The sequence below is a fragment of the Platichthys flesus genome, chromosome 3 (genome assembly GCF_949316205.1).
Source record: "Platichthys flesus chromosome 3, fPlaFle2.1, whole genome shotgun sequence".
Lineage (NCBI taxonomy): Eukaryota > Metazoa > Chordata > Actinopteri > Pleuronectiformes > Pleuronectidae > Platichthys > Platichthys flesus.
In genome coordinates this window covers 16668165-16693141 of record NC_084947.1, presented here as the reverse complement: position 1 = coordinate 16693141, position 24977 = coordinate 16668165, and the positions used below count along the sequence as shown (strand labels likewise).

General features: G+C 40.7%; 1 protein-coding gene across 1 annotated transcript in view; it reads left to right on the top strand.

The window, feature by feature from the left end:
- The window catches only part of cemip2 (cell migration inducing hyaluronidase 2), a 29536-nt gene extending 5273 nt beyond the window's left edge, over positions 1–24263 (top strand). The window contains exons 5-24 of the mRNA XM_062382222.1: positions 3793–3962; positions 5100–5291; positions 7053–7222; positions 8986–9198; positions 10343–10548; positions 11906–11975; positions 13455–13583; positions 14338–14426; positions 16081–16212; positions 16637–16672; positions 16945–17100; positions 19073–19250; positions 20144–20359; positions 20458–20669; positions 20837–21019; positions 21190–21409; positions 21489–21593; positions 21683–21828; positions 22086–22192; positions 22307–24263. Coding sequence (XP_062238206.1) covers positions 3793–3962; positions 5100–5291; positions 7053–7222; positions 8986–9198; positions 10343–10548; positions 11906–11975; positions 13455–13583; positions 14338–14426; positions 16081–16212; positions 16637–16672; positions 16945–17100; positions 19073–19250; positions 20144–20359; positions 20458–20669; positions 20837–21019; positions 21190–21409; positions 21489–21593; positions 21683–21828; positions 22086–22192; positions 22307–22506 — 3130 coding nt within the window. The 3' untranslated portion in view covers positions 22507–24263. The remainder of the gene's footprint in view (positions 1–3792; positions 3963–5099; positions 5292–7052; positions 7223–8985; positions 9199–10342; positions 10549–11905; positions 11976–13454; positions 13584–14337; positions 14427–16080; positions 16213–16636; positions 16673–16944; positions 17101–19072; positions 19251–20143; positions 20360–20457; positions 20670–20836; positions 21020–21189; positions 21410–21488; positions 21594–21682; positions 21829–22085; positions 22193–22306) is intronic.
- The last annotated feature ends 714 nt before the right edge of the window (positions 24264–24977 follow it).

The following is a 24977-nucleotide window of genomic DNA, read 5'->3' as shown; positions in this document are numbered from 1 at the left end:
CAGGATTTGCGCAAAAGGTAGTGATACAGGGTTTTTTTTGTCAAGCTGGCTTATTCCCTCCAAAGAACAGATTCTGGAAGGTTTGTGTTCCTGTTCTCATGAGCTAATGCTCTCTTTGAGCTCATGATGTAAGAGAACTGGATTTTAGCTTTACATATCATTAGATCTTCTCTCATTGTCACTCAAATGTATGCATGAGTACATTTCTTTGAATGGAAAGTTTAAGTGCAACATTTCACTCTGAGTTATTTGTAACTTGGTGTGGTTTAGTCATTGGTTGGCTGAAAAGCCAACTGCTACGCCAGATTCTCCAGTGTCACATTTCGCCTCTGGGGGTGGGTGCCAATGCAACACAGAGGTCTTCATGCAAATCCCCACTAACCTAAATGGATCGGACAATAAAACCTGTGCTTGTGAGTGTGTGCTCTAGTGAGTTACTGTCTGCTAATCCTTTCACCATTTATTGGTGTGGAGATCTTTTATCTCAGCTTTCTGTGGTTTTTCCTATGATAGGAGGAAACACATAAAACACATTTATGAGACAGCATGCCGCTCAGTGTCTTAATAAAGTCACACTTTGTTAGTATGAGTGATGTTAGACTGGAAAAGGTGGGTAATACAAGCATATAATCTACAGGATTAAGTATAATGATCAGTTCATTATATGTAATGGAGTGTTTTGGAAAAATAGCTGGAAATGTTGCTGGAACCTACTTGGGAACTCATTTAAGTTACTTGTATTATTTGATGTGCTGTAATTTCAGAGTGCACTATAAACCCCTCGTGATTTCAAACTTAAAATGTAATACAAAATAATCAGCTACAACTCTGCCAAGTGCCAACAATCCCTTCATGAAACCACATTTAAATTAAATTTGGGTCTGCACCAAATTGTAGACACTTGTAATATCAGTCCCTTAAACATGTATGATTTGTTTTCATCAAGTACCATGAATTATTCTCGGAGAAATCTACGATAGTGTCTAAATTACCATATGACCCTGCAGAAGGGCACTGAGAAAGCACATCCACCAAGTCTGATTGGCCAGTTATCACCACATGGCATTAACATATATTGAGATCATATCATCCGAATCATTATTCAATCAACACCAAATCTCGTCTTTTCATAGAAATGATCACTCTAAATTTTTGTTTCATTAAGATCTCTACATTATTTCATCTCTCCATTATTTTTCACTATCTCTCAATGTTAAAGAATCCCCACCCTTCCACTTAGTTTAAGAAAACCGAACTCACAGACAAACTACAATAAACACGTAACCTCCTTGGTGGAGGTAAAACAAACTCGGTTTACTATAGGTTGGTCTTAGTGGCGTCAACTGTCCTTCCTGGCACAGATCCAGTAATGTGTTGCCTCGTGCCTGTTGACCCCTCTGTCGCCTCTCAGAAGAGCGCTCAGACGCACATGAACACCCGCTCATGTGCGTCTGTAGTGAATTCACCTCTGGCCTCCGCACATTCCCTATATCCGGTCAAACAATGAGATTGTTAAAACAAATTGAAAAGTGAAACACCCACCCTCTCTTATTTTCTCTAACTGTTGGATTCATCTTCTGATTCACACATAAGGTGCGCAGACTGTTTAATAGCAGCCTACAGGCAGAAAAGGGGCCTTCCTTGATATTTTTCCCCAACAGGAAAAGCCACACACTGGGGCTGAAATGAAAGAGCAGAGTGGATCTCCAGATGGATCTTGATTGTGAATCAGTGGGGTGCACAGTGACACGGCACAGGGGCTCTTTCATCTACAAAGACATGTGTTTTGGTTGTGGTTATGCCAGTGGGAGCAATTATTACGCACTGAGACAGATATTAGCACAGAGGCATGTTGGACCTAAGAGAATCACTGACTGATGCTAAAACCCAGGGAGATTTAGTGTGTAAACACTGGGAATATGAAGTCCCTAAGTCCCTCTGGAACACATATTTAATTATTTGTGATTATTCCAAAGATCATTCTCCAAGGAATAGATGGAGCATTTACTACTTTTACTAAAGTGTTCAAATGTGCCAGGAGCTGTGGGCTCCACTGTGGAAAGTATAGTACCTGAGCTAGAAATGTAAATGTAAAGGTGAGTTTAGGAAATTGCCCCTGATACTGTTTACTGTATTTAGAGTGGTTCAAGCTGTGTCTATTGCAGACCAGACCTCTTCTACTGAATACTCTCCTGTAGTCCTTCAAAATGTACAGCTGAATATCCAGGATTCCATAAGTGTAAAAATAGGCTTTTGTGTGGTGAAATTGTGGTAGAAGGTCATGTTGGTCAGGGTCAACATGTTTGTGCTGACATAGAGTGAAAAGGTCAGGTCACAGTTTAGAACAATGGTGTTAAAATATTATTGAAACCATGAATAGCAAGGACATTTTATGCTTGTTTGGACTCAACCAGCTGATGCTGGACAACAACAAAAAAGAAAGAAGTCATTCTTAAGAAGCTAAGGGCATGACATTTGAAACAATTGAAGGCTGCACACCGTCTGGTTTTAAGTCAAACGCCCTTAAACACACCCAGTCCCACTCGCCCTCCACACCCTCGATTTCCTCCGCTCGACTGTTGTTCATGCTTATTCAATCATTGTAATCTCATTTAGAATGATTCTTTTTACATTCCTGCTTTATAAGATAGTGGCAAGTGGAGTGAGAAGGGAGGACCTGGGGAGGATTAGATTGAATCTTTGGACTTGGTAGTAGGTACAACCAGTATCCCTCCCGGCCACACGCACACCCTTCCTGTAATCATTTCTTCTCATATTAATAATCCTCCTGCTTCTCAGATATGCTTTAGTTTTATCCCTCTCACTGTCTTTTTATATTACAGGACATTCGCACTAATATTCAGCTTCCTGCTCCTCTTTCCCCTACTGTGCTACTTCAGGCTCATTACAGGCATTAGCTTTCCTACAGGGTAGCACACAGTAGCTTCTTTAATCCGGTTTTTCAGATATCTTGTTGAAATGTCTGCTTGTAATGATCTGTTGTCTCATTGTAAGACATTTGTGTCTGTGTGTGTGTGTGTGTGCGTGTGCGTGTGCGCGTGCGTGCGTGCGTGCGTGCGTGTGTGAGAGGGATGAACACAGACAATCTAACACAAAGAAGCGTTATAACTCAGCTCAGGTCACACCCTTTATCCTACTAACTGTTGCATCTGTAAGATATTATGTAAACCCTGAAACTCTAAAATCCTGCTACACTGATTTGGGTGCTAGCTCACAGCATGCATTGCATCTCAGGGTTTCACATGTTTGTTAAGGTTTCCTGTTGCAAGTAAAGTACCCGTAGATTGCAAAATTAATTTCTCATCGATAGCATTGACAATTGGGCTGCGTAATATAATGAACTACTCTGTGAGCCTGCAAAAGGATTAAAACACTGGTACTTGTGTTTGTGTGCTACAAATGTGAAGATGACAATAGATGACAAAGTGAGTAATGAAGAGCGACTGACCAATATGGATTTTTTGGTGGTGATGCCGATTACAATATTAAGGACTGAAAAAAAATTCTCAAACAGATACTATGTATTGGCTGATATATATATATATATATAATTGTAAAATATTTAATAACAAATATATAGAACTTGAATTCAGAACAAGACCTTGAATATTAATTTCCTCATCCAAAGAAAGTGTGTGGAAAACTACAGCCCAGATCTTGGTTATTTGATGCAATGGATGTGTGAAACATCCATATCAAATACTTTATGTCTGACAATGACTTGATCTCTTCTCTCTCCCACTTCTCTCCTCATCCCTCCGGTCTCTTCAGACAGGCGTGGGCCCTGGTCTCTGTGGTCGATGGCGGCAACACGTCATGTTCAGAGGACGTTAGGGAACATGAAAACCATGACACGGGAGGCAGAGCTCTTGCAACACGCAACTTCACCACGGTGGACGGAGTGGGCTTCTCGGTAACCGCCTACAGCGAATGGAAGAATGGTGAGCAACAGCTTAAGATTTTCTACATAAGTCTATTTTTTTTTTTTGTGTATACAGCTATTACAAATGAGGAAATTACATTACTTTGAGTTCGATCTCCAGTCTTCCCCATTTGCATGTCGAAGTGTCCTTGGGCAAGATACTGAACCCCGAATTGCCTATCATAGCACAAAAAAGAAGCACTCTGTGAATATGTGTCTGTGAATGGGTGAATGGCAAACTGTACTGTAAAGTACTTTATAAATACAAACCATTTAATATCCGTTCTTCATTTTGCCATGGACCTTTGTGTGAAGCACATTGTAACCTTGTTTAGAAGAGTGCTATACAAATGAAGTTATAATTATTATTTATATTAGTGTTTGTGCTCTCTATCATTTTGTGCAGCTGGTCTGTGTTTGACTTAATTTGTCCAAATAACCGGAGTCGGTATTGTGTAAGCTGTCCAGCTGAACATGTCAGGATTCTCTTTCTTTGAAAGTGTAAAGGGTTTAGAGACAGGCTCAAAAGCAAGGTTTACTCTAGGCCAAGTGGTTTACAGATCAATCCTCGCAACATGAAAGACATTCTTGTGTTTGTGTGACTGTCAGTATTTTTATGACCGTACTGTTATGACAAATACAAGGTCTTAAGGCAGAGGAGAAGCACACCCTTAGGTGTTATTTATTAATTGCATGCCCACACCTTGTTAAGGACATTTTGAAAGTGACACATTATTATTGTGAAAGGTAGTAAAATGTGATATTATACAAATATTGAATTGAGTCTCTTTTTCAAGTGGTTTTGAGCTATTCAGAAACCAGATACTAATTTACACTTCAGTGGAAATAAATTCTTCATTGAGATATGATAGATATAGATGGAGAAATGGTATTTTCCAACACTTTTTATGATGTTCAGTTATTTTCTGTATTTTTTTGAAGTCCTCTGTAGGATCTTTTGTGGCTACTAGTGAAAAGAACAACGCCAAAAATCTAAACTGTACATGTTGATAATCATGGCTCACCTCAATTTCATATCAAGGGCATTAAAAACATTAATTAAAAAACGATCAAAGCATCAGATTCTGTTCTGTGTCGTGCTTCTCTGTGGGCGTCATGCTTTTTTTAAATCAAGTGCTCTGCTGTGTCCCTGCAGGTTTTGCCATTTCGGGCTTTCAGGTGGATGCTGTGGACCAGGTGGTGCTCAACCTGCAGGATGAAGTTAAGCCGACCTGGAAACCTGGGAATCAAATTGTTGTTGCCAGTACAGATTACTCCATGCACCAAGCTGAAGAGTTTACCCTGCTGCCCTGTCCTCACTGCACCAAGAGACAGGTCAGGATACAAGGTGAGAGAGATCAGCATCGCTTTCTGGACTGCAAACAGAAATTGACTGGTTGTTTGTCCTGTGTTGGTCCACTCTGCTATCTTGTGTGTGTGTTTGTGGGGTGTGGATGTGTGGATGTGTGGGTGGCTTGAAATCTGAGTCGGCTATACTGCAAGGGTCCATTTTGAGCTACACAGTTCCTGGTAAAATGAGAGAAGTACAGAAGAGAAAAGGAAGGTAGAGCTTTGAAAAGTGCATTGCAAACTTATTATAAAGTTAGTGAACACGTTCATGACTAATACTTTGTCAAGAGTAGAATTGAGCAAATACAAGGCTTGCAATTGTAGTTTTTCTAATTCTGGAGAGATGCCCTGTCCTGTTCTTCTGTTTGGTTATGGTTTGAAAACATGTCCAGCTAAAATTACTGATAGAACGGATTTGGTTTCATCGCCTCTGCTCTACATCCCAGAGTTTAGCAATAATTATCTAGAAAGTGGTTACACATTATAGTTTAGTTTGTCTCGACAAACTTCTGAATCGAAAAGACTTCAACACTCGGAACTTTTTAGACACCGTGTCCATGCATTGATTTATTTATTGCAGCTCGCCACATATTGGTTTTTTTGTTCATGTAAAATTGGTAAAATATCATTCTAGAGTTTTGTGCTGCACAACTCAAGCACATGAACACACAATGGACCTGACTGTCAGACTGGCCCCAGGAGCTCCAGGAGAAATCCTGCCACATCGGAGGGAACCATCAATAAACCAATAGCAGTTTTACTGTCTCTTTACTCTCTGTGTGCCTGCCATTCGAGCTGAGCATGAGATGATGCTGCTTTCATGTCCGTTACCGTTCTGGTTGGAATAATATGAAATTTGAAATGAAACACTGACTGAACCAGGTCAGGATGGTGAGGGTAAAATCTTTTTTCATGTGATTTGTTCTGAAACAATGGAGCTGTACACTGTTCAGTTGAGTTGTTTATTTTTCATAGAGCACTTGGCAACAAAATTATTTGCAGTGATTTAAGAAAGCACCCCCCCTCGTCAGCTACCGCCACTAATAGAATCTATTTCTGTGGGGGAAAACAGAATCCTCCTCCTTATGCTGCTGCTCTCATTTTATTCTCAATATGTGACTTGTTTGACCATCTCTTTATCACACACGTTTCCTGATCTCATTCCGTTGTCAACAATTGCCTACTCCCTTCCTGAAGAGAAGGGTGTATTGGTTTTGTGTGTGCTTGCGCGCCTCGTTTTGAGTTCGCTGTTGTGAGGAAGGGCTGACCAGCTGGAGAACAGCTGAAAGTTAACATTGGCATCTGCACTCCTCTGGGCACGGGTTCTTTCCACATTTTCGAAAAGTTGATTATTCTCTGTTTCACATGTATTAGACTACTATTGTTTTTAGGCATCTGGAGGGCGTGGGTAGATGGCTGTTTGGATGTGTGCTGCATGGGAAACTTCCTGTGGTTGGCAGTTGGTGGTTTTTAATGGTGACCTTTTTTATTACATGAGATGCGACTACCTGTTTGTTTTAACATAACATTTTTGGATTTGGTGTTCATGGAAAGGTTAATGTTTCATTTAGATGTGAAGCTTTGCCATTTTATTTAGTAAAAAGTTTCCTTCAGTTTTTTTGGGGGCGTGGGGGGGGGGGGTTGGAATGAAGTGATTGACATTTGTATAATTACTTTTTCCAGGTTTTGTCAAATTGTGTGCAAGACTTTTCCTTTAGCATGTGACTGAGAACCAACCTGTCTACTCTGTGCTGCTCAGGGAAGCCGCAGTATAACCACGTGGGAGAGATCATCGATGGAGTGGACATGCGCGCCGAAGTTGCTCTGCTCTCCAGAAACATTCTCATTTATGGAGAAATGGAAAACTCCTGCTATGGAGACAACCTGTGTCAGTTCTACAACCACGACACCTACGGAGGCCACATCAAGGTGAGTTTTATTTGTGTTTGTGTTTTTTAATTTAAAAACACCGGCTGTTGTTTAAACTGTGTATTTGCTGATGTTAGTGTCTGCATGACTTTCATTAAGGGTCACTGTGGCATATAACGATGCCACCGGGGTCTCACAACAACAGCCAGAGACAAACAATTCAGGCTTTAAAGTTTTATTCTGCGACCAGGGGAGAACACTTAACTACAGACATAAATTCAGCCATTTCTGCTGGCGTGTCAGCTTTGGTTTCTTGGTCTCTCTCATGTGCATCTCCTCTATTAGCTTCACTCATGTGTGTCTCCCCCAGTCCCCTCTCCCTGGCTCACCTGGAGGGGCTCACTGAGCCTCCTCCACGGTCAACATGTCTGCAGTAACATGCTTGACGGTTTCCATACTGCAGAGCCCCAGTGTGCATACATTCTATATTTATATGCTGTCCTAAATGAGAGGGGTTGTTCATGTTCCCAGTTCATTTCGTTCTGTAAGGTCCAACAATTTCTCCGACTGCCATTCCCTCTGTTTTTCTCATTTCTCCTGCGACATGTGAAGCTGTTATTTTTCTGGCCGCTGCTCCTTCTGTAAAAGATGTGCAGCCTATAAATCGGAACATAACCTGATGAAAAGAGGACGGATCACGGTTGAGCAAAGCAATAACTGGAGCATCTTATCCTCCTGGACTTCTGTTGCTCTCTATGTAGGCAAATGAGTTCATTTCAATTTACTTAATGATGGTATGACTCCTTTAACATTTGTGGCAAATAGACAATAACATTCCTTTGGCTTGATGTAACTTGTCCCCCTCGGGCAAAACAAAATAAACACTTTTTTTTTATTCATTCCACCACAACTGTCTCCAACGAAAACACTTAAACTCATATTACACAATCTGCCTCTGAAACATTGACTTTACCAACCCCCCCCCCCGAACAGACCTCAATAAGAGCACCATCTCTCTCACACACACACACACACACACACACACACACACACACACACAGAACTCACAGCAAATTGTCCTCAATCTATTGGTCACAATGCTCCCACCTGGACACAGATATAAAGCCTTTCGTAGTCTTGTCTTATGTTGTGTAATGTATTGTAAGTATATTTCTTAGAACTCTCTTTGCATGGGTGTCTCATAGCAGCAATCATTTAAGAGGAACAGAGGGGGAGCTTGGCATTGTGTTTTCTGGGTAACTGAGTATTTTTGTGTGTGTGTGGTTGAGTTACAGTTAGCTGGAGGGATTGGCCAATACCTCCTTAACAGGAACCAGACAGTGTGGATTTTGCCATACCGACAGAAAGGCCTCCTAGAGAGCATTGTATAGCATATTCACAGAATATTTGATTATTTGTTGATGTTAGTGTTTGACCAAATTTGCTCGTCAGTGCATTTGTGTTATGCATGTGTCCACCTCGACGTAGATGTTAATTTATGCTTCTCCCTTGCATCTTGTATTTGTAAAGAGGAGCATCTGTGGTTCTGGACAAGTTTGACTCACTTGAGCAGGGTGCCAGCAAAGCTATAGCTCATATCCCAGTGGGATCATTGACTGAAGATCTAAACTTTTAACTGGACCAGTGTGACCAGACCCTTTGCTTACCTTTGTAGCAGAATGTTACCTTTTGTTACCTTCCACAATATCAGTTTAAGTGACTTTCTCTCTGTGGAATAACTCATTGTTCTTGCACCATCCGTTTTCAAGTTTTTAAATCCTCCACTCTATCCTTTATTTGCTCTCTCTGTCCAATGCCATCAGATCTTTGGTAACTTCTCGTCAGTGCATCTGTCCTATGTGGAGTTGAAGAATATGGGTCAACAGGCAGAGAGGGACCACTACCCCCTCCACTTCCACATGTGCGGGGACGTTGACCAGAGGGGAGGTTACTGGGAGCCCACCTATGTTGAAGGACTCTCCATACACCACTCATTCTCCCGCTGTCTCACCATCCATGCCACCAATGGGTTGCTGGTAAGTCAAGTGTGCGTCTGTGATGAGTTAAGTGTATGATGTATGAGATACTAGGGAAACAACACAAATTTAGACCCACAGCTCTTACTAATGAGTACCATGTGATGCTGACTGTTGAGTTCTCATCAATTACATCTTCCATTACTGGATCACTGTAATCACTTGTTTCCTCCATCTCTTCTCTTTAAGCTCTGTCTTAAAACCCTCCTGTCCCATAATTTTCTCCATTATAGAACCTGTCGTTCATTCTCTTTATATATATGTTTTTGTTCTTGTTTCATAAGTAAAATCAAATGTGTTATATTATTGTGTTTTTTGTGTGTTTATGTGTGTGATGTTTGGGGTAATACTGTGAGGAAAAAACAAATCTAAACTTTCAAACAACATTCAATAATATTTTACAAGAAAATAAACTATGAATTCTCCAAGATAAATCTGTTTGAGTTTTGAAGAATCTGAACAGAATATGTGCTCTTCACTTCACAACCAAAAAGATTTTAGTACGGGCTAATATAAGGATTGAGATTAATAAGGGCTTGTTGCAAAAAAAAGACCCAAACTGGAAATGCGTAAGAGGCTATTGTTTTTCAATTTTCGCCACAGTTTTATGAGGTCTTCTCATATAATCAGGCATGATGGGAAATCTGTTCCCTTGTTGTACGTCAAAAGTCCAAGGTTTTGGATGGCATCGTTGGACTCAGTTTTTTCCTGGTTCCTCTCTGGCACAATGTCCATGTGGATTTTCTTTTGTTGTGTGTCTTCTTCAGCACCTCTCTTGATACCATCATTCTCTTCATAGCTTCAGGTGGATTTAAGAAAAAAAAGGTCTCAGTAGGAAATTCTTTCAGGAATTTTGGTATTTAAGGAGGCTGGCATCAAGCGACCGGAATGTACTTTATTTTCCTGTGGGTTGCTTGGGAATCCAGGATGGACTAATAAATGTTGTCCTTGCCGTCTTGTTTACCAGGATTTTCTGGATATTTCCATAAGGTGCAAACTTGCCACTACTTGAAAAAGGAAAGAGAGCTCTGAATTGGATTTAAAACCAACTTTCATTCTCTCCAGCTGAGAACTCTCCTCTGAAAATCCTCCTCTGCTCTAAATTGTTTCTCTTGTGTCTTGTTTCCTTCTCTCTTTAACCCAGGTGAAGGACACTGTAGGTTATGACACGTTGGGTCACTGTTTTTTCCTCGAAGATGGGATCGAGCAGCGCAACACTTTCTTCCACAACCTTGGCCTGCTGACTCGACCTGGGACTCAGCTGCCCACTGACCGCAATGACACCCTGTGCACCAGCATCAAGGACAAAGTCTACAAGGGCTACACTCCCTCGCCCAGCACAGAGTGCAAGTAAGATATCAATATAATGACATACTATAGCTCTAGGAGTTCAGCTCAGACAGAGTTTCTGCACAATTATCAAGGCTGTTGCAGTCTAATGATTTGCTCAGCAAGCACTGCAAGTCAAGAACCAAGGATACAAACGCATGACTCCTCAATTTATAAACACCAGTGCAGTGCCCATTCTAAACCTGCCTCTTTGGAATGGTCTGTTTTCTTGGCCTTTGTTGATGCTCCATAGCCACTTCAAACTTATTCCTTGTCATTGGTGAGTCCTCCTGAAACAATTCTACAACATACTCTCACTTTTATTGATTGCATGCTAGATGTTGTGAACAGAGCTTTTTATAAACAGTCTGTGGTTCAAAGTGAAGTTAAAAGACCTTGCGTTCATCCTACCTGATTTATCTGCATTGGAGCCGTTGTGCATCCATTAACAACTGGAATTTGTTTTGTCACACCGAGTCAACGTTTGTCCTAAAACGAAAACTGATTAATCTTTATAACTTTTCATATGTGTGGTTTACATATAAGAATGACTACATTTTGTCATACTTTGCATGTCAGTCATTTCAGAGGTCGGTTAAGCGAGCGACACAACCTGCAAGGCGCTGGCTGCTTGTTTATTCAAAGTTTATTGATATTGAATGTGACGCACCACATCTGACACAGCTCATCCTTGGACCTTTAACAAAACACATGCCAAGTTTGATGTTGATAAGATGAACAGTTCTCAAGTTGTACCTTCCACACAATGACAGAGAAACAATTCTGGAATTAGTAAATAGATATATTTTATAGCTATTATTGGTGTTTACCTTTTACCTTATGAATACATAAGGTAAATGTCTTTAAAAACTAAACAACAGGAGCAAAATAGCACAAACGATTCGTGCAACTTGTGAATGTGTCCTTGTCATTTTTGACGTTGGTGTCAGTGTGGGAAACTTGGTGAGATGTAGCAGACATACTTTGAGGGAATGCAGCAGGTCGGTGTCCTTGAAAGAGATACTGTCATTAGCAAAAATGTGTGAGAGAGACATTGGCAGGATGTTTTTTTTATCCTTGCACTAACAACTTTCCCTCTCAACGGGATGTTTTTATGTCGCTGGAAGAACAGGAAAGTTCCTCAGTGAGGGAAACGGCAAAGTCTGTTTCCAGAGGTTTAATTGTGAGTCTTGGCAGGACTCGCCCCATCCAGGCTTTAGGTTGGAGAGGTGGATTGTCAGGGGAATTGTTTTAAGATCCCTCTGATCTATCTTCTTCTCATAAGTCAGTCCCAGACATGTCATGGTACTGCTCTTTTCATCTCCCTTCTACTTCTGTTTCCTTGTCCTCATCTGTGTGTGGCGGGGGTGTTTTCCAGGGCAGTCTCCACATTCTGGATCACCAACCCAAACAACAACCTCATCAGCAATGCAGCTGCTGGCTCTCAGGTAATAAGATCAGGGTTATGTAGGCAAACTGCTTCAAAGCAAGATTTTAGAAATTATTAAGAAAAATATGAATGACCAACACAGAGTCATTTAGTGAAATACAGCAGGACCTGTTGTGCTGTGGCTTTGCTGTTGCTGAACTCCGCATAATAATAATTAAAGATTTATATTTCATAAAGAAGTGATCCATCAATAAAACAGGAATTAACATGCTTTAGTGTTTTATGAAGGGTGCAATAAACTAGTGAGACTCCTAATATATGAAGATAGAAGATGAAGATCCCTCACTCATCTCTTTTTCATTTGGGCACAAGCAATGTGGAAGTTCCCATGGGAGGGGTATGCAGTACACTGCTTTCTGGTAGGGGGTATTCATGTGATATTTAGATTGACTGTCTATGTCTGATGAACCATAAACTTTAATGAGCCATTGGGCTCATACGAACTCCACCTGGCAGGGTTCCTACGGTCATGAAAAACCTGGAAAAGCCATGGAATTGTCAAATGTTTATATCCAGGCCTGGAAAAGTGCTTGAAAAAATGTAAATCCCAAAAGTTTTGGAGAAGTCATGGATATTTTTTATATTCATATTTTCATTTTGTTCAGTTAAGCTGAGTTTTAAATAATCCATAAGCTTTTAAAAGAAATATGCTCTAAATATAAGCAGGCATACAATCTCATACCAATTGAAAAGTTGGTTGGGGGAGCGGGCGGGAGAATGCACTATGACAGGGAAGTTTAGATTTAACCATATTAAAACGAAAAGTACATGCCATGGGTCAGACAGAGGCCTCAAACAAGCTATTGTCTCATGCTTTGGAATTCTCATTGTTAGCTTAAATACTAAATTTTGTCACTTTTTCATGTATACAGCGAGATTTCACAAAATGTTTGGTCATTGAAATTTGGTGCAAAGTCATGGAAAAGTCATGGAAATCCATTGGTCAAAATGTGTATGAACTCTGACCTGGTTTATTGTTGCTGTGGGACCTGACGAATATGAGAACAAAATGATATCCAGCCCTGTTCTACTTATTACCCCATAGCCCAGTATTGTTTTCACCTATGCGTGTGTGTCTCTCTGTTTTTGTGTGTACCCACAAAAATACCTCTATAACTCACGTGCAGATTTTAATGAAACTTGGTGGGGATATTTGAAGGGTATGCTCATAATATTAGCCTTTGGAGTTGATTGGTCAAGCGTCAAAGTTCAAGAGTGTAATGGCCTGAAACACATATTTTTCTAAGATATCTTTGCTAATAAAAGGAATAGAGAGAGAATCTAAAACTAACATTGATCAGAAAACAACATTATGCCTACTTTATGCTTAATGCGTTTCACTGTTTTTGTATTTCACTCACATCCTCCTATGGAAGAAGTGTTTCTAAGCCCAGATAATGAAATTCCTGTTGTCATCCCGCAAATGTGATTTGTCCTGTCTATCACCTCATTCCTCTTCTCTTCCTTCCCGTTTCAGGATGCTGGCATATGGTTCGTGTTCCACAGCTCTTCCACTGGAGACTCTCATGGGCTGGTACGAGAGACCAAGGCGGAGCTCACGCCCCTTGGGATATTTTACAACAACCGTGTTCACTCCAACTTCAAGGTATCATCTGTCTTGCATATTTTCAAGCCATATTCTTGTATTCATCCATTTACGTTCAAATCAGTGTTTTATATATACAGTGTTTATAACTGGTGAAAGAAGGATTGCACATAATTCTCTGCTTAATTACTCAGTTCAAGCTAAAAATTACACACAAACACACACACACACACACACACACACACACACACACACACACACACACACACACACACACACACACACACAAGCACTCACATGCACACACAAGCACATGCTCTATAATAGTGCTCTGTTGTGTAAGGAGTGAAGTCAGGCAGGTGAACTGTAACTTCTTTGTCCAGGCAGTGACCACAGCAGCCTCTCTTATAGTTGAAGGGGCCCTGAGGTTTAAGACTATACCTGACTTATACCACAAGGCCAACTCAGAGCACGGCTTTCCATATACATAGCAAATAAACACACATTACATTTGTTACTCCATTTATTTTATAGTAATTTTTTTTAAACACACAAAACTTATGTAATCATACATGTAAGTTGATGTTTATACATTATTCAAAGGAATTATATTTCCCCATTTTACTGCTTTCTACACTGACCTGTACAGCATTTTAATTAAAATACATTTATTGCAGCCCCAGGTCCCACACTATCAAATATACTATATTATATATTTCATAGTATTTAAATCCAGCAGAAACAGGTGGTCAATCTTAGATGTGCAACCAATGTCGAAAATGTTATTTACTGTCATCAAACCTTCTCCTTGTAGGCTGGTCTGTTCATTGATAAAGGAGTGAAGACCTCCAAAGCTAGTGCTGCTGACCCCCGGGAATACCTATGCCTGGATAACAGTGCCAGGTATGTGTGTAACAGCATTTTACAGGGAAGTGTACAATATGTCATTTACAGAAGTAGTATATACTGCATATGTTTTTGCACTAAGCCTATAACTGTGCACCGTTATATGGTCTCTGCTTGGTGATGATCCTCATAGTTTTACAGTTCCTATATGTTAATGTTAAGGTTTTTGTGGTTAACTAACGTATTTGTTTAAGGCCACAGTTTACGATTGTTTATAAATGAAGTAATTTATAGCTTTTTTCTGTATATCTAGTAGATTATGGTCATTGACTGGGATAGATACAGTAGATGGCCTTTTACTCTGTTTCTGCATTTTGGTAGGAGCTCTACCAAAATGTGTTGACAGAGAAAATAAGGCTTCACAGATAGAGTTTCCACTCTGCAGACCTCAACTAGATGGAAAAATCTTACGTGTCCACAGAGACTGCTGGCCACGCTCTGCATGTGCGTGTGTGTGTGTGTGTGTGTGTGCGTGCGCGTGTGTGTGTGTGTGTGCAGAGGTATGAGGAGGAGGATTTTAAATGTTAAAATGTGAACTCAGGATAATCTTGCGTAAGTGAGAGACAGAGAGTAACCTTTGTGTTTGGTCATTGTAAGAACTTGTAGGATGAGGGTATAGATATTATTATTTTCCAGGGAATAGTTCCTTCTGATTTAAAATGATATCATGTTATAATTTGAATCACTTATAGTAAGACAATATATCCCATTAGATTCATTTATTTTAGTATGTGCTGTACTTTCAGCCATTTCTGCATTTCCAAGCAAAGCAGCATGGGCTCTCATGTTTTCGAGACGATCGGCTGGTGCTGTCTGATGACGAACAATCCTGCACCAGCTTTCCCACTGATTTAGAGTTTACTTGTGCATGTGTGCATAGGTGTCTGGTGCACATGCAGAGACTCATGCAGTTTAGATGAGGAGAGTGAAACCCCAGTTGATTTTCTGTACCTATAATTTACACTCAGACGTCAATACGCCTCACACACAGTTTTTTTGCTCGATGCTACAATTTACCAATGGTCAAATTGAGTCCATGACAAAGAACCAACGGCCATATCTCCCTAATATTTGTGCTTGTTCATGGTGTCCCGAGCATAAATACTGGTGTTTAAGCTGAGCAATATTTTCTACATAGTGGCACCATTAGGCTGGAAGTAGAGGATGATCACTATTTTGGTTATTCTCCATAATTCCTTGTACACAAGATGTTTCCTTCTCTAATGGGAAGTTGACCATAGAACCTTTCTAAGCACTTTCATGCTGCCAAAGGGAAACCCTCTTTTGTATTTAATGATGCAGTTAACTCCTCTACAGTGTAGTTCACATTTTGGGATGCAATGAAGCTTGTAGTCGCTACATTACAACACTGAGATTTTATACTTAATTTATGTGGTGTATTTATATATTATGTCTGTGCAGATTCATAATATGATTATGTTATGACTATCTGCTCCATTAGTCCCGATGTGTGAGTTGTGCATTGACCTACATGAGGATCACACATCCAGAATATTTAGAGGGAACAAATAGGTTTGACATTGTGGTAATGGTGAAAACCTCACTCTGAGCAAATGAGTGTAGTCATAGGAACGTGATAAGGTTAATGGATAAAATACCCTGTGTGTTTACCTGTGTGTAATACTTTCAGATTCAGACCACACCAGAATGCTGATCCGAGCCGTCCTCGGGTGGCGGCCGTCATCGACACTCTGATCTCCTTCAAGAATAACGACTTGGGAGCGTGGATACGTGGTGGGGACATCCTCATCCAGAACTCTGGGTGAGACGAGTCAGAGGCAATGATGTGACTAATGGGTTGTCTTTAAGAAATCTGAGGATGTTTCTGTTGATAAACAGCGGATGGTGTCTAAAGCATAAAGACAATAAAACGTAGATACTTAGAATTTGCGTTGAAAGCTTAATAGTTGATTTATTCCAACCACAAACTCCCCTGTGAAGACCCTTTCCTTACTTTTACCTTTTCGTCCCACATTTATGTTCAACTGTACCGTCGATTTAAATGTGTTTTTCAAAGTGGTAACAAAGAACTTCAATTTGTAATGAAGAAGCAGATTGGTTATCAGTTGGTTTTCTTCTATTTGAAAGGTTCCTCGATTACTTGTTGTGTTATTTATATTCATGCTCTGAATGTTGGATCAATATCAAACTATTCTTAACACAACTTTCCTTTTTTCTGCTTCTAGTTTTGCAGACAATGGTGTGGGGTTATCCTTTGCCAGGTCTGTACTTAACTAAATCACTCTTGTAATGGTTTTATTCAGCTCTATCTGCTTTTCTCCGTACTGTGAGAGAAACTTGGCACAAAAAAGCAAACATTTGTGATTGATAGATACTGACGAGGAGCAGATGCTTTGAATATCTTTCTTGCGTAACACAAAGACATGTATTTTATTTCTTCTACTTTTATTCCTGAAAAGCTGACAGCATTACATATACATATATTTATGTTTTAATTACCATATACTGTACTGTACATTCATCTCCTGTCCAGTGATGGCAGCTACCCTAAGGACGAAGGCTCAAGCCAAGAGGTGATGCAGTCCCTGTTTGTGGGTGAAAGCCAAAACAGAGGGACCAATGGAGGACAAAATAAATACTGGGGACCTGGAGGGGCTGATGCACAGATGAGGACGCTGCCTAGAAACAGGTGAGGGGGGGGGGGGCAAGGATGGATACGTTAATGAAGGAAGGAAAGATATACTGTGGGTGAGGAGTTGAGGGGAAAGTCCAACACAAACTGGGCTTCCGCGGAAATTGCAGGGGACGGTGTCGGAGTAGTAACCTAAGAAAAATATGCTGAGAAAAACAAACAAGGAGGAGAGAGCCAGCGGGGAAATCGGATAGTTGGACAGATGGAGGGATGGGGCTGCTGCAGCTTTTCGCAGGAGGAGGACTCGTGAAAGGAAGTTCTGTTTGGACTAACTTCCCTCCAGCGATATTTTAGGCAGCTTATGAAAACTGTGGTGGCAACACTTAGGAGATTCTGTAGATAGGGATTACTCACTGTGGCACCTGATGTCTTTACGGCAAGGGGAGTCGTTTCATGGTCTTCTGACACATATAAACGGCTGTCACAATTTAACTCCTGTTTTTGGTAATATTTCTATCATTTTTAATTGTTGATCATGTTTGGGAAGATACATGAGGATCTCACTCCGTACTCTCCCACTAGCAAGTAATCCAGACAAATGTTGTGTAAGATGCAAAGTGTCAGTCTCACCTTACACTGACAACTGGATTTCCCTTAAGAGGAAGTTTAATTAGTCTCTCTGCTGTTATGCCATGAAAGGCCATGTCAGCCCCAGTGGACAGTCTTGAAGAGAGCAGAGTTTTAAGCTTCACATTCCCTCAGGGTCTCTGTTTTTATGTCTATCTTTGTCTCTTTTTACAGAGGTCGTTCTATATAAAAATAGAGAAACATATACTAGAGTTTGCCACATAGCTTCTGCTTTTAGTTTCTAGAACTACTGCTTATATCTATATGTGACCACTGTCACGACCAAGTACAACTTTACAACCAGTTTACAGGCTTCCTCACCGCACTGTGACATCTGGCTCAGCCGCGTTGGTCTATCGTCATCGTAGTCACTGCCTGAGCTGCTGACATACTTTATTTATCTTTGCCAGAAACTAGATAGTTCAGGTGAAATTGACGGTTTCCTTCTTTTAAGGAGTTTCATAAAAAAATATCTTAAGACTGCTAAGTCTTATAAATTAGTTTTTGAGTGACATAAATTCTCTTTACAGCCACCCCATTATTGAAATACATCAAATTTAGCAGTTGAGCCCTAGTGCTTAAGTTGTGGTTTAACATGAAGCTAAAAATACTCATGTTAACATCAACAGGAAAAACAAAGTCACGCAGGAAACAGTTTAAAAAAAATAAATGATAATTACATATACAGCCCAGGCTGAAGAGTGCTTATGTGATTATCATTTCAGAGCATAATGTGTATTGATTTACGTAACTTCCATTTAAAAAAATTATGTTTGTGCAACACAATGTTCACTTTGGTAAAAGGTATAATTTCTAGCTTTTATTGTCTTGTTACTGCATTCTTTATTGTACTGGTGCAGCTTGGTGATGCAAGGGTTTTTAGTGTACATGTTCTCCCTGTGCATGCTGGGGTTTTCTGCAGGTACATCTGGTTTCCTCCCTCAGTCCACAGACATGCAGCCGATCTAGGTGGGAATGTGAATGTGGGTGTGTCCAGGTGTACCCTGCCTCACGCCAAATGTCCAGTGGGATTGGCTCCATATCCCCCATATACAGAATATATGAATGGATTGTGCATACATCTGTATTTTTTATAATATATGTTGAAACACTATTTACATACTTTGATGGTAATGTCTACATTAATGTTAACGTGGTTGTAATTTGGGAGGAAATCCATGCAAATGTAAAATTGACTAAATGCCCCCATTAACCAAGAATTAGGGAGCATATCATGTCTGAGGAAGTTTGATTCCTCATCAGCTCCAGGCTGAATCATGTTACAGAGTTTTTTTTGACTGGTACCTGTGCAAAGTCCATGACATTGTTTTTCAACCACTTGTACATTGATTTAAACTGTCTTGCCTCATCGTGGAATGTTAACTCTCCTTCTTAACCGCAGGACGTTTCCGATCCGAGGTTTCCAGATCTACGATGGTCCGGTGCGACTCACTCAGAGCACGTTCCGTGGATTCATCCCCACACCAGAGCGTTACACCAGCGCAGTGGGATTCAACCTGAAGAACACGTGGCAGCTCAACCCACGAAACAACTTGTCCCAGCTCCGCTTCCACTCCACTGTGAGTGAACATGCAGTTTTGATAAGATCAGAAGCACCTCATACCGTGTCCAGTGTGTAGCACATATGGATAGTGTATGTGTCCTGGGGTTTTATACTTATATACTGTGTCATATTTATTGTTCTCATTGTAATCTGCTTATAATATCGATTGGTTATAATGAGTAAGTATAATAAGCACCTCACGTTTTTAACCATATGATGGTTTTCCTTCCTACCTTCTCTCTGTAGTAGAGCTACAAACAGCCTCTCTCTCTCTCTCCTTTCTCTCTCTCTCTCTCTCTCTCTCTCTCTCTCTCTCTCTCTCTCTCTCTCTCTCTCTCTCTCTCCCCCCATGTGTTGCTTCTTACTTTCCCGTGTTTTTCTGTTGTTCTCTGCAGTTGCGATCATTCTTTAAATTGACAGATTTTCTATTTATCTTAGTCTCCTCTCAATGTGTCCATCTTCCTTTTGCTCGTATTTGTTCTTCACCGTTATACCCATCCCCTCATGTTGATTTGTTAAGGTCACAGCCATGTACGCGGTAGTTATTTGAAAAATAATTGCGAAAGAAGATAGTGACCGTGAAGAAGACCATTGCAAATCACTGATGCCCTCTTGTGGTGATATTAGTCAATGCGCTGCCTTTACTAAATAGCCCTTAAAATCTTTATAGATCTGTAGCTCATCAAATCTAATCTCTTTATCCTTGATGTCATGCGGTATTCATCCTAACCACACATCAAACACAGATGTGTGAGGGGTTTAGTCTTTTCTAATTAGGATCCACTAAAAAAAGAGTCATCAGAGTGCAATTTCCTGTCCTTTTGCAGTGCAAAGTTCACTCTGTGTGGCAACTTTAAATGAATAATTTTAGCAGGTATTCACAACATTCTTTGCCACTGATGTCCTCAGGTGGGTCTGCAGACGTTCTTTGGTCGCCCCGGACAGTGGTTTGAAGAAAACGATCTGGACGGAGACAAAAACTCCATCTTTCACGACGTGGACGGCTCGGTCACAGGCTACAGGGACACATATGTCGGCAGAGCTGACAACTACCTGATCCAACATCCTGACTGTGTGCACATGTCCCAGTGGAGTGGAGTGATCTGCAGCGGCCGTTACTCTCAGGTAGAACACGTCCAAATCTAAACCTCAATTCTCCTCCAATGTAAAATGTATGCTCCTCCCCCTGACCTTGCACTCTACAACTCCAATGTCTTCTTCAGGTGTACATCCAGACACAGGGAGCCCCAAGTCTTAGTTTATCCATCAGCAGAGATGAATATCCTGATGCTCCTCTGGTACTAAGGGGGACTAACAGCCAGGGGGCGCCATCTCAACAGTACCAGCCTATCCTGATGATGAGCAAGAGCTACACAATGCATTGGAGTGGACCTGCGCCTAAGGAGGTCGTCCTCTCTCTCATCAACTTCAATAAGTAAGTAGTAGATAAGTGTGTGTATGTGTGTGTGTGTGTGTTTGTGTAAAGAGATTTTTCTGAGGTGAAAAATCTCTTTAACAAACCAAAGAATGACATTTTTCTGATTCTAAATGGTCTTGGTGGAAACCTGTTAATGTCGCCATCTTTCTCTTTCTGTCACTTAGAGATGACTGGGTGCTGGTGGGACTCTGTTACCCGTCAGAAACCATGTTTCAGATCATGGCCGACACCAACGATAGGCAAAGCAACACCTTTGATGACCTCACAGACTACGGCACAGTGTCATCCCTTGTAGAGCTGGAGAAGAAACTGAATGAAAGGAAGTACTTCTTTGACCAACCAGCTGGGTAAGACCACTCCTGTCACTTTCCTTCTTTTGTTTTTCCTCTGTTAGCCAGTCAGATTTATCTTGAGTTATTTATTTTTTGAAGCACTTTGTAGCCTTGATTAGATAAGTGCTATACAAATGAAGTTATCATCTTTATTATTATTATTAAACTCTTTCTGTTTGTTTTAGCTTGTTGTGGCTCTACCTTCGGGCTCGCCATGGGCGTGACGGTCACAGCTACTGTTCAGTGAAAGGCTGTGAACGAGTGAAGGTCATGGCCACCACATCCTCCAAACAGACCTGTAACTGTACAGCTAAGGCCTACCCTAAGTACTCCAGGAGTCCCTCAGCTGTGGTGCCTATGCCGGCTCTGAACACGCAGCGCTGCAAAGGCTGTGGGGCCAAACAGGTTTGTAATGATATTGTGAAGATAACCCCGCTGCTTTAAACACAAACCACCAGTGCTGACCAACGTGTTTCTGTCTCAGCTTGTGTTTTCCAGCGAGCCATGGACTTCCTACCTCCAGACACAGATCAAGTCTCTCAGCAGCAAAGAGCAGCAGCAGAGAGGAGATAACAGCTCCTTTATCACTGTGAGCATTCTCACATTATCTCGATCTGTGTATTTCCTCATCTATATGACGAGAGCCCCTTCAACTGGTTGTTTCCTGTCACCTGGCAGGTAAATGAGGAGACCATGTCCTTCTCTCAGACGGGGTATTTCCTGGTCACAGTGGACGCCTGCTCTGGAAAAGTCACCAAGAAAACCTCATTTTCCAAAATGGACGCTAAGATGGAACAGTACCTTAAAAGTGGAATAGCAAAGAGGTATATAAAAAATATAATAATGATCATAACAACAACAATAATCTGTCTATAGAGCACTTAGTACAAGGTGCTGCACCACAAGAAGCTATGGTTAAAATACAGGGGGAAGTACATAAATAAAAATAGTATAAATAATAATAATAAATTAATTTTCTACAGACAAATAGATAGAGAGAAATGGCCGCCTGTTCTCATTGCATATGTGCTTAGAAACTAGTTTTTTATCTGCATTTCGTTTGATTTCTTTTGCACACCAGGTCGATAGTGCTCATGGCAACACGAGGTCAGCCAGGGGACTTGGTGGCTGTTGCTCCGTACCTGGTTTCCTTTGGTTTGGCCAAAGCTGCCAGTCTGCACAGTAAAGGTGAGTGACGTACTGACCTACTAGTTTCCCTTTCTTTGTCTCTCTTGACACTGGATTTAGGGGAAAAGTCTCTTTCTCTAACACTCACACTCTTAATGCTGCCTCTCACCACAGAGAGCCTGGCACTGTGGGGGTTCCAGGGTGGTGCTCCGCCCCCTCCATGGGTTTCCCTACGAACCGGGCAGGGGGACGACTTCCTGGGGCTGCAGGAGCGTTACTTACCGCTGGGCTCGGAGGCGTACGGCTGCACGCCGCCCGCAGCTCGATCCCGCAAAGACTTGGAGCTACTCAAGAAAGCCACGGGACAGCAATGACAAATGTGAACTGTACAACGTACCTACCCGATACACTCTTGCACACAGACACACAAACACACACAACCAGCTGATGAATGTGAACTGCTGAACCTTTAATTTATTAACAATAACAAAGATGTGACCGACTTCAAGGGGGAGAAGGTTATTTTATTATGAACAGGCGGAGTGTTTTTGTAATTTAGTTTGTGTGTGTATGTGTGTGTGTAAGTGTGCCTTTGGGGCCGCTGAGTCAATGCACTTTCCCTTTTAAAGACACAACTTGCCTTATCAGTCAAAGTGATCTGATGGAGCTCAGCAGTGCTGAAACTCAGCTGTTTAACTCGGACGATAGAAAAAAGCCCTAATCCCGTAACCTCTTACACCTCCCTACCAACCTTTTTGTTTACCACAAAGTAAATTAAAACATAATGAATCGTATTGAGTCTGAAAAATGCATTAGATACACACAGGCCTGTAGGAAATTATGAAAATATACAACATCGTCCCTGTGACGAGTGTGTTCGATTGGACCTGAAAAGATGGATTAGATGTGCTCTGGTCAAAACGAAATTATAAAAATAATTGAACAGCACCATAAAGCCAAACATTAACATATAGTGTCATAAAACAGCCATTGGTTTATGTGTATTTTGGAATATTTGATGCAACACACATTTTTAATAAGGGATCATAAATTAAAGCCATATTAATACTGTATTCAAATAGTCCCTAGTAGTTTTCAGTGACATTTATTTTGCCATCTTGCCTTCCTAGCATGTGATAACAGTGAAGGTCATTAATCTCTTTCCACCAATCCTCACACACATCGTTAAGCTTCTGAGTTGATGTAACAACTGAATCTTTTAACTGGAAAACCTCCTCTGATCATCGGGCAGCTCGACAACTGAACACTTTAAGCACCTTTTCATGGATCCTTACTGGACTTATTTTGTTTTAAATCTCATATCTTTGTATGTATCTCTTCGCAGTCAGTCCGTGGTGATGAGCACATGCGCAGCACAAACAGACATATTATCTTGTTACTTTTCCTTCTTTTTTTGTTTTCTTAACCAGAATTGAATGTTTTTTCAACTGCCTCATGTGCATTATCGCCAAAACTGTGTTTGATACATTGAAGGGGGCTTTTTTTGAAGATATAGCACCCTGGCTGTGCAGTAGTGAGCAGCAAAATACAAACACATTCTATCTGTGAGGTTTCAGGCTTTCTTTTGAGATTTACAGTTTAATATAATCTGTTATAGGGGGTTTGGATGTGAGCAGGGCTCCCCCACTGAGCAGTGATAAGTACCAATCTGTGACTGTATGCATCTGTGTGCGTGTCCATGTGTGTTTGTGTCTATGACTGTATGTGTACATGACTTACCATGTGCCAGAGAGCAATTGCCTTGTTGCCTTTTAACCACTCTACTGTCAAAAAGAGCGAGAGAATGAGAGAAAGATGTTTCCATCCTTTGTTTTTGTTCAATTGATGCTTTAAGGATGCACAACCAGAGCGTTATTAATGGGGGGTTAAGTTAGAAATGAGCTTTGTAAATACAGCGTTTAATGTCTTGTTAATGTGTAACTGTACAAACTGTACATGTAATGGAAAACTGGTTGTCAATAATGTATAATGTGTTTACTTTTGTTTTTGTATTTTGTTGATAGATAAGTCATCTGGAGGGATTTTAGTGAAGTCATTCAACATGGAAACTCTGCCTTTTTTTTATGAAGTTGCCAATTAAATAAACATTTATGCCTTTGTGATAAAATAACATGGTATGACTTGAGAGTAACAGCCTCTCGTAGGATCCACATGCATCAATATTCATTGTTGTCCTTCAGATATACACAGCCTCACCACTTGGGGGCAGCATAGTATTCTTAGCGAGCCGTTAGCCATCATTCTGGAATTCTTATCTTGGCACAAATCTTTTTCTTCTAATTCAAATTATCATCATCGATAAGACAAGGTCTTAGTATAGGAACAAAACCGCCCTCAACCTGTAGCAACAAACATCTGTTGTTGATTTCAACAGAGGGGAGGGGCCAGAGGGTTCTCGTCGAGTCATAATGAGCCTCCCGAGATCCCAGTTTACTTCCATCAAACATGTTAAACTGGTAGATGTTGAAGAACACTATAGCAAGATGGAGTGCAGAAAGAAAATGATGAAAATCTTTTAACCCCCGTTAACCTTTTAGTTTTGTATTCTTTCTTCTCTTGCTGAGGGTTAGAACAGAGGATGTTTAAGCCCTATGAGACAAATTATGATTTGTGAATATGAGCTATACAAATATAATTTGATTGATTATCCACCAGATACAACTTGATCCAAGATTCTAGAGTATTGATTGTCATTTTGCAGAAAGCAAAAGACGATGAAACAATTAAGCGATGGCACTACCTGAGCTAAACTAGGAAAAATATAGAGAACACAACAAATATGCAAATGTGATATATATAAAAAGGATAGAATTATAAAGGAATG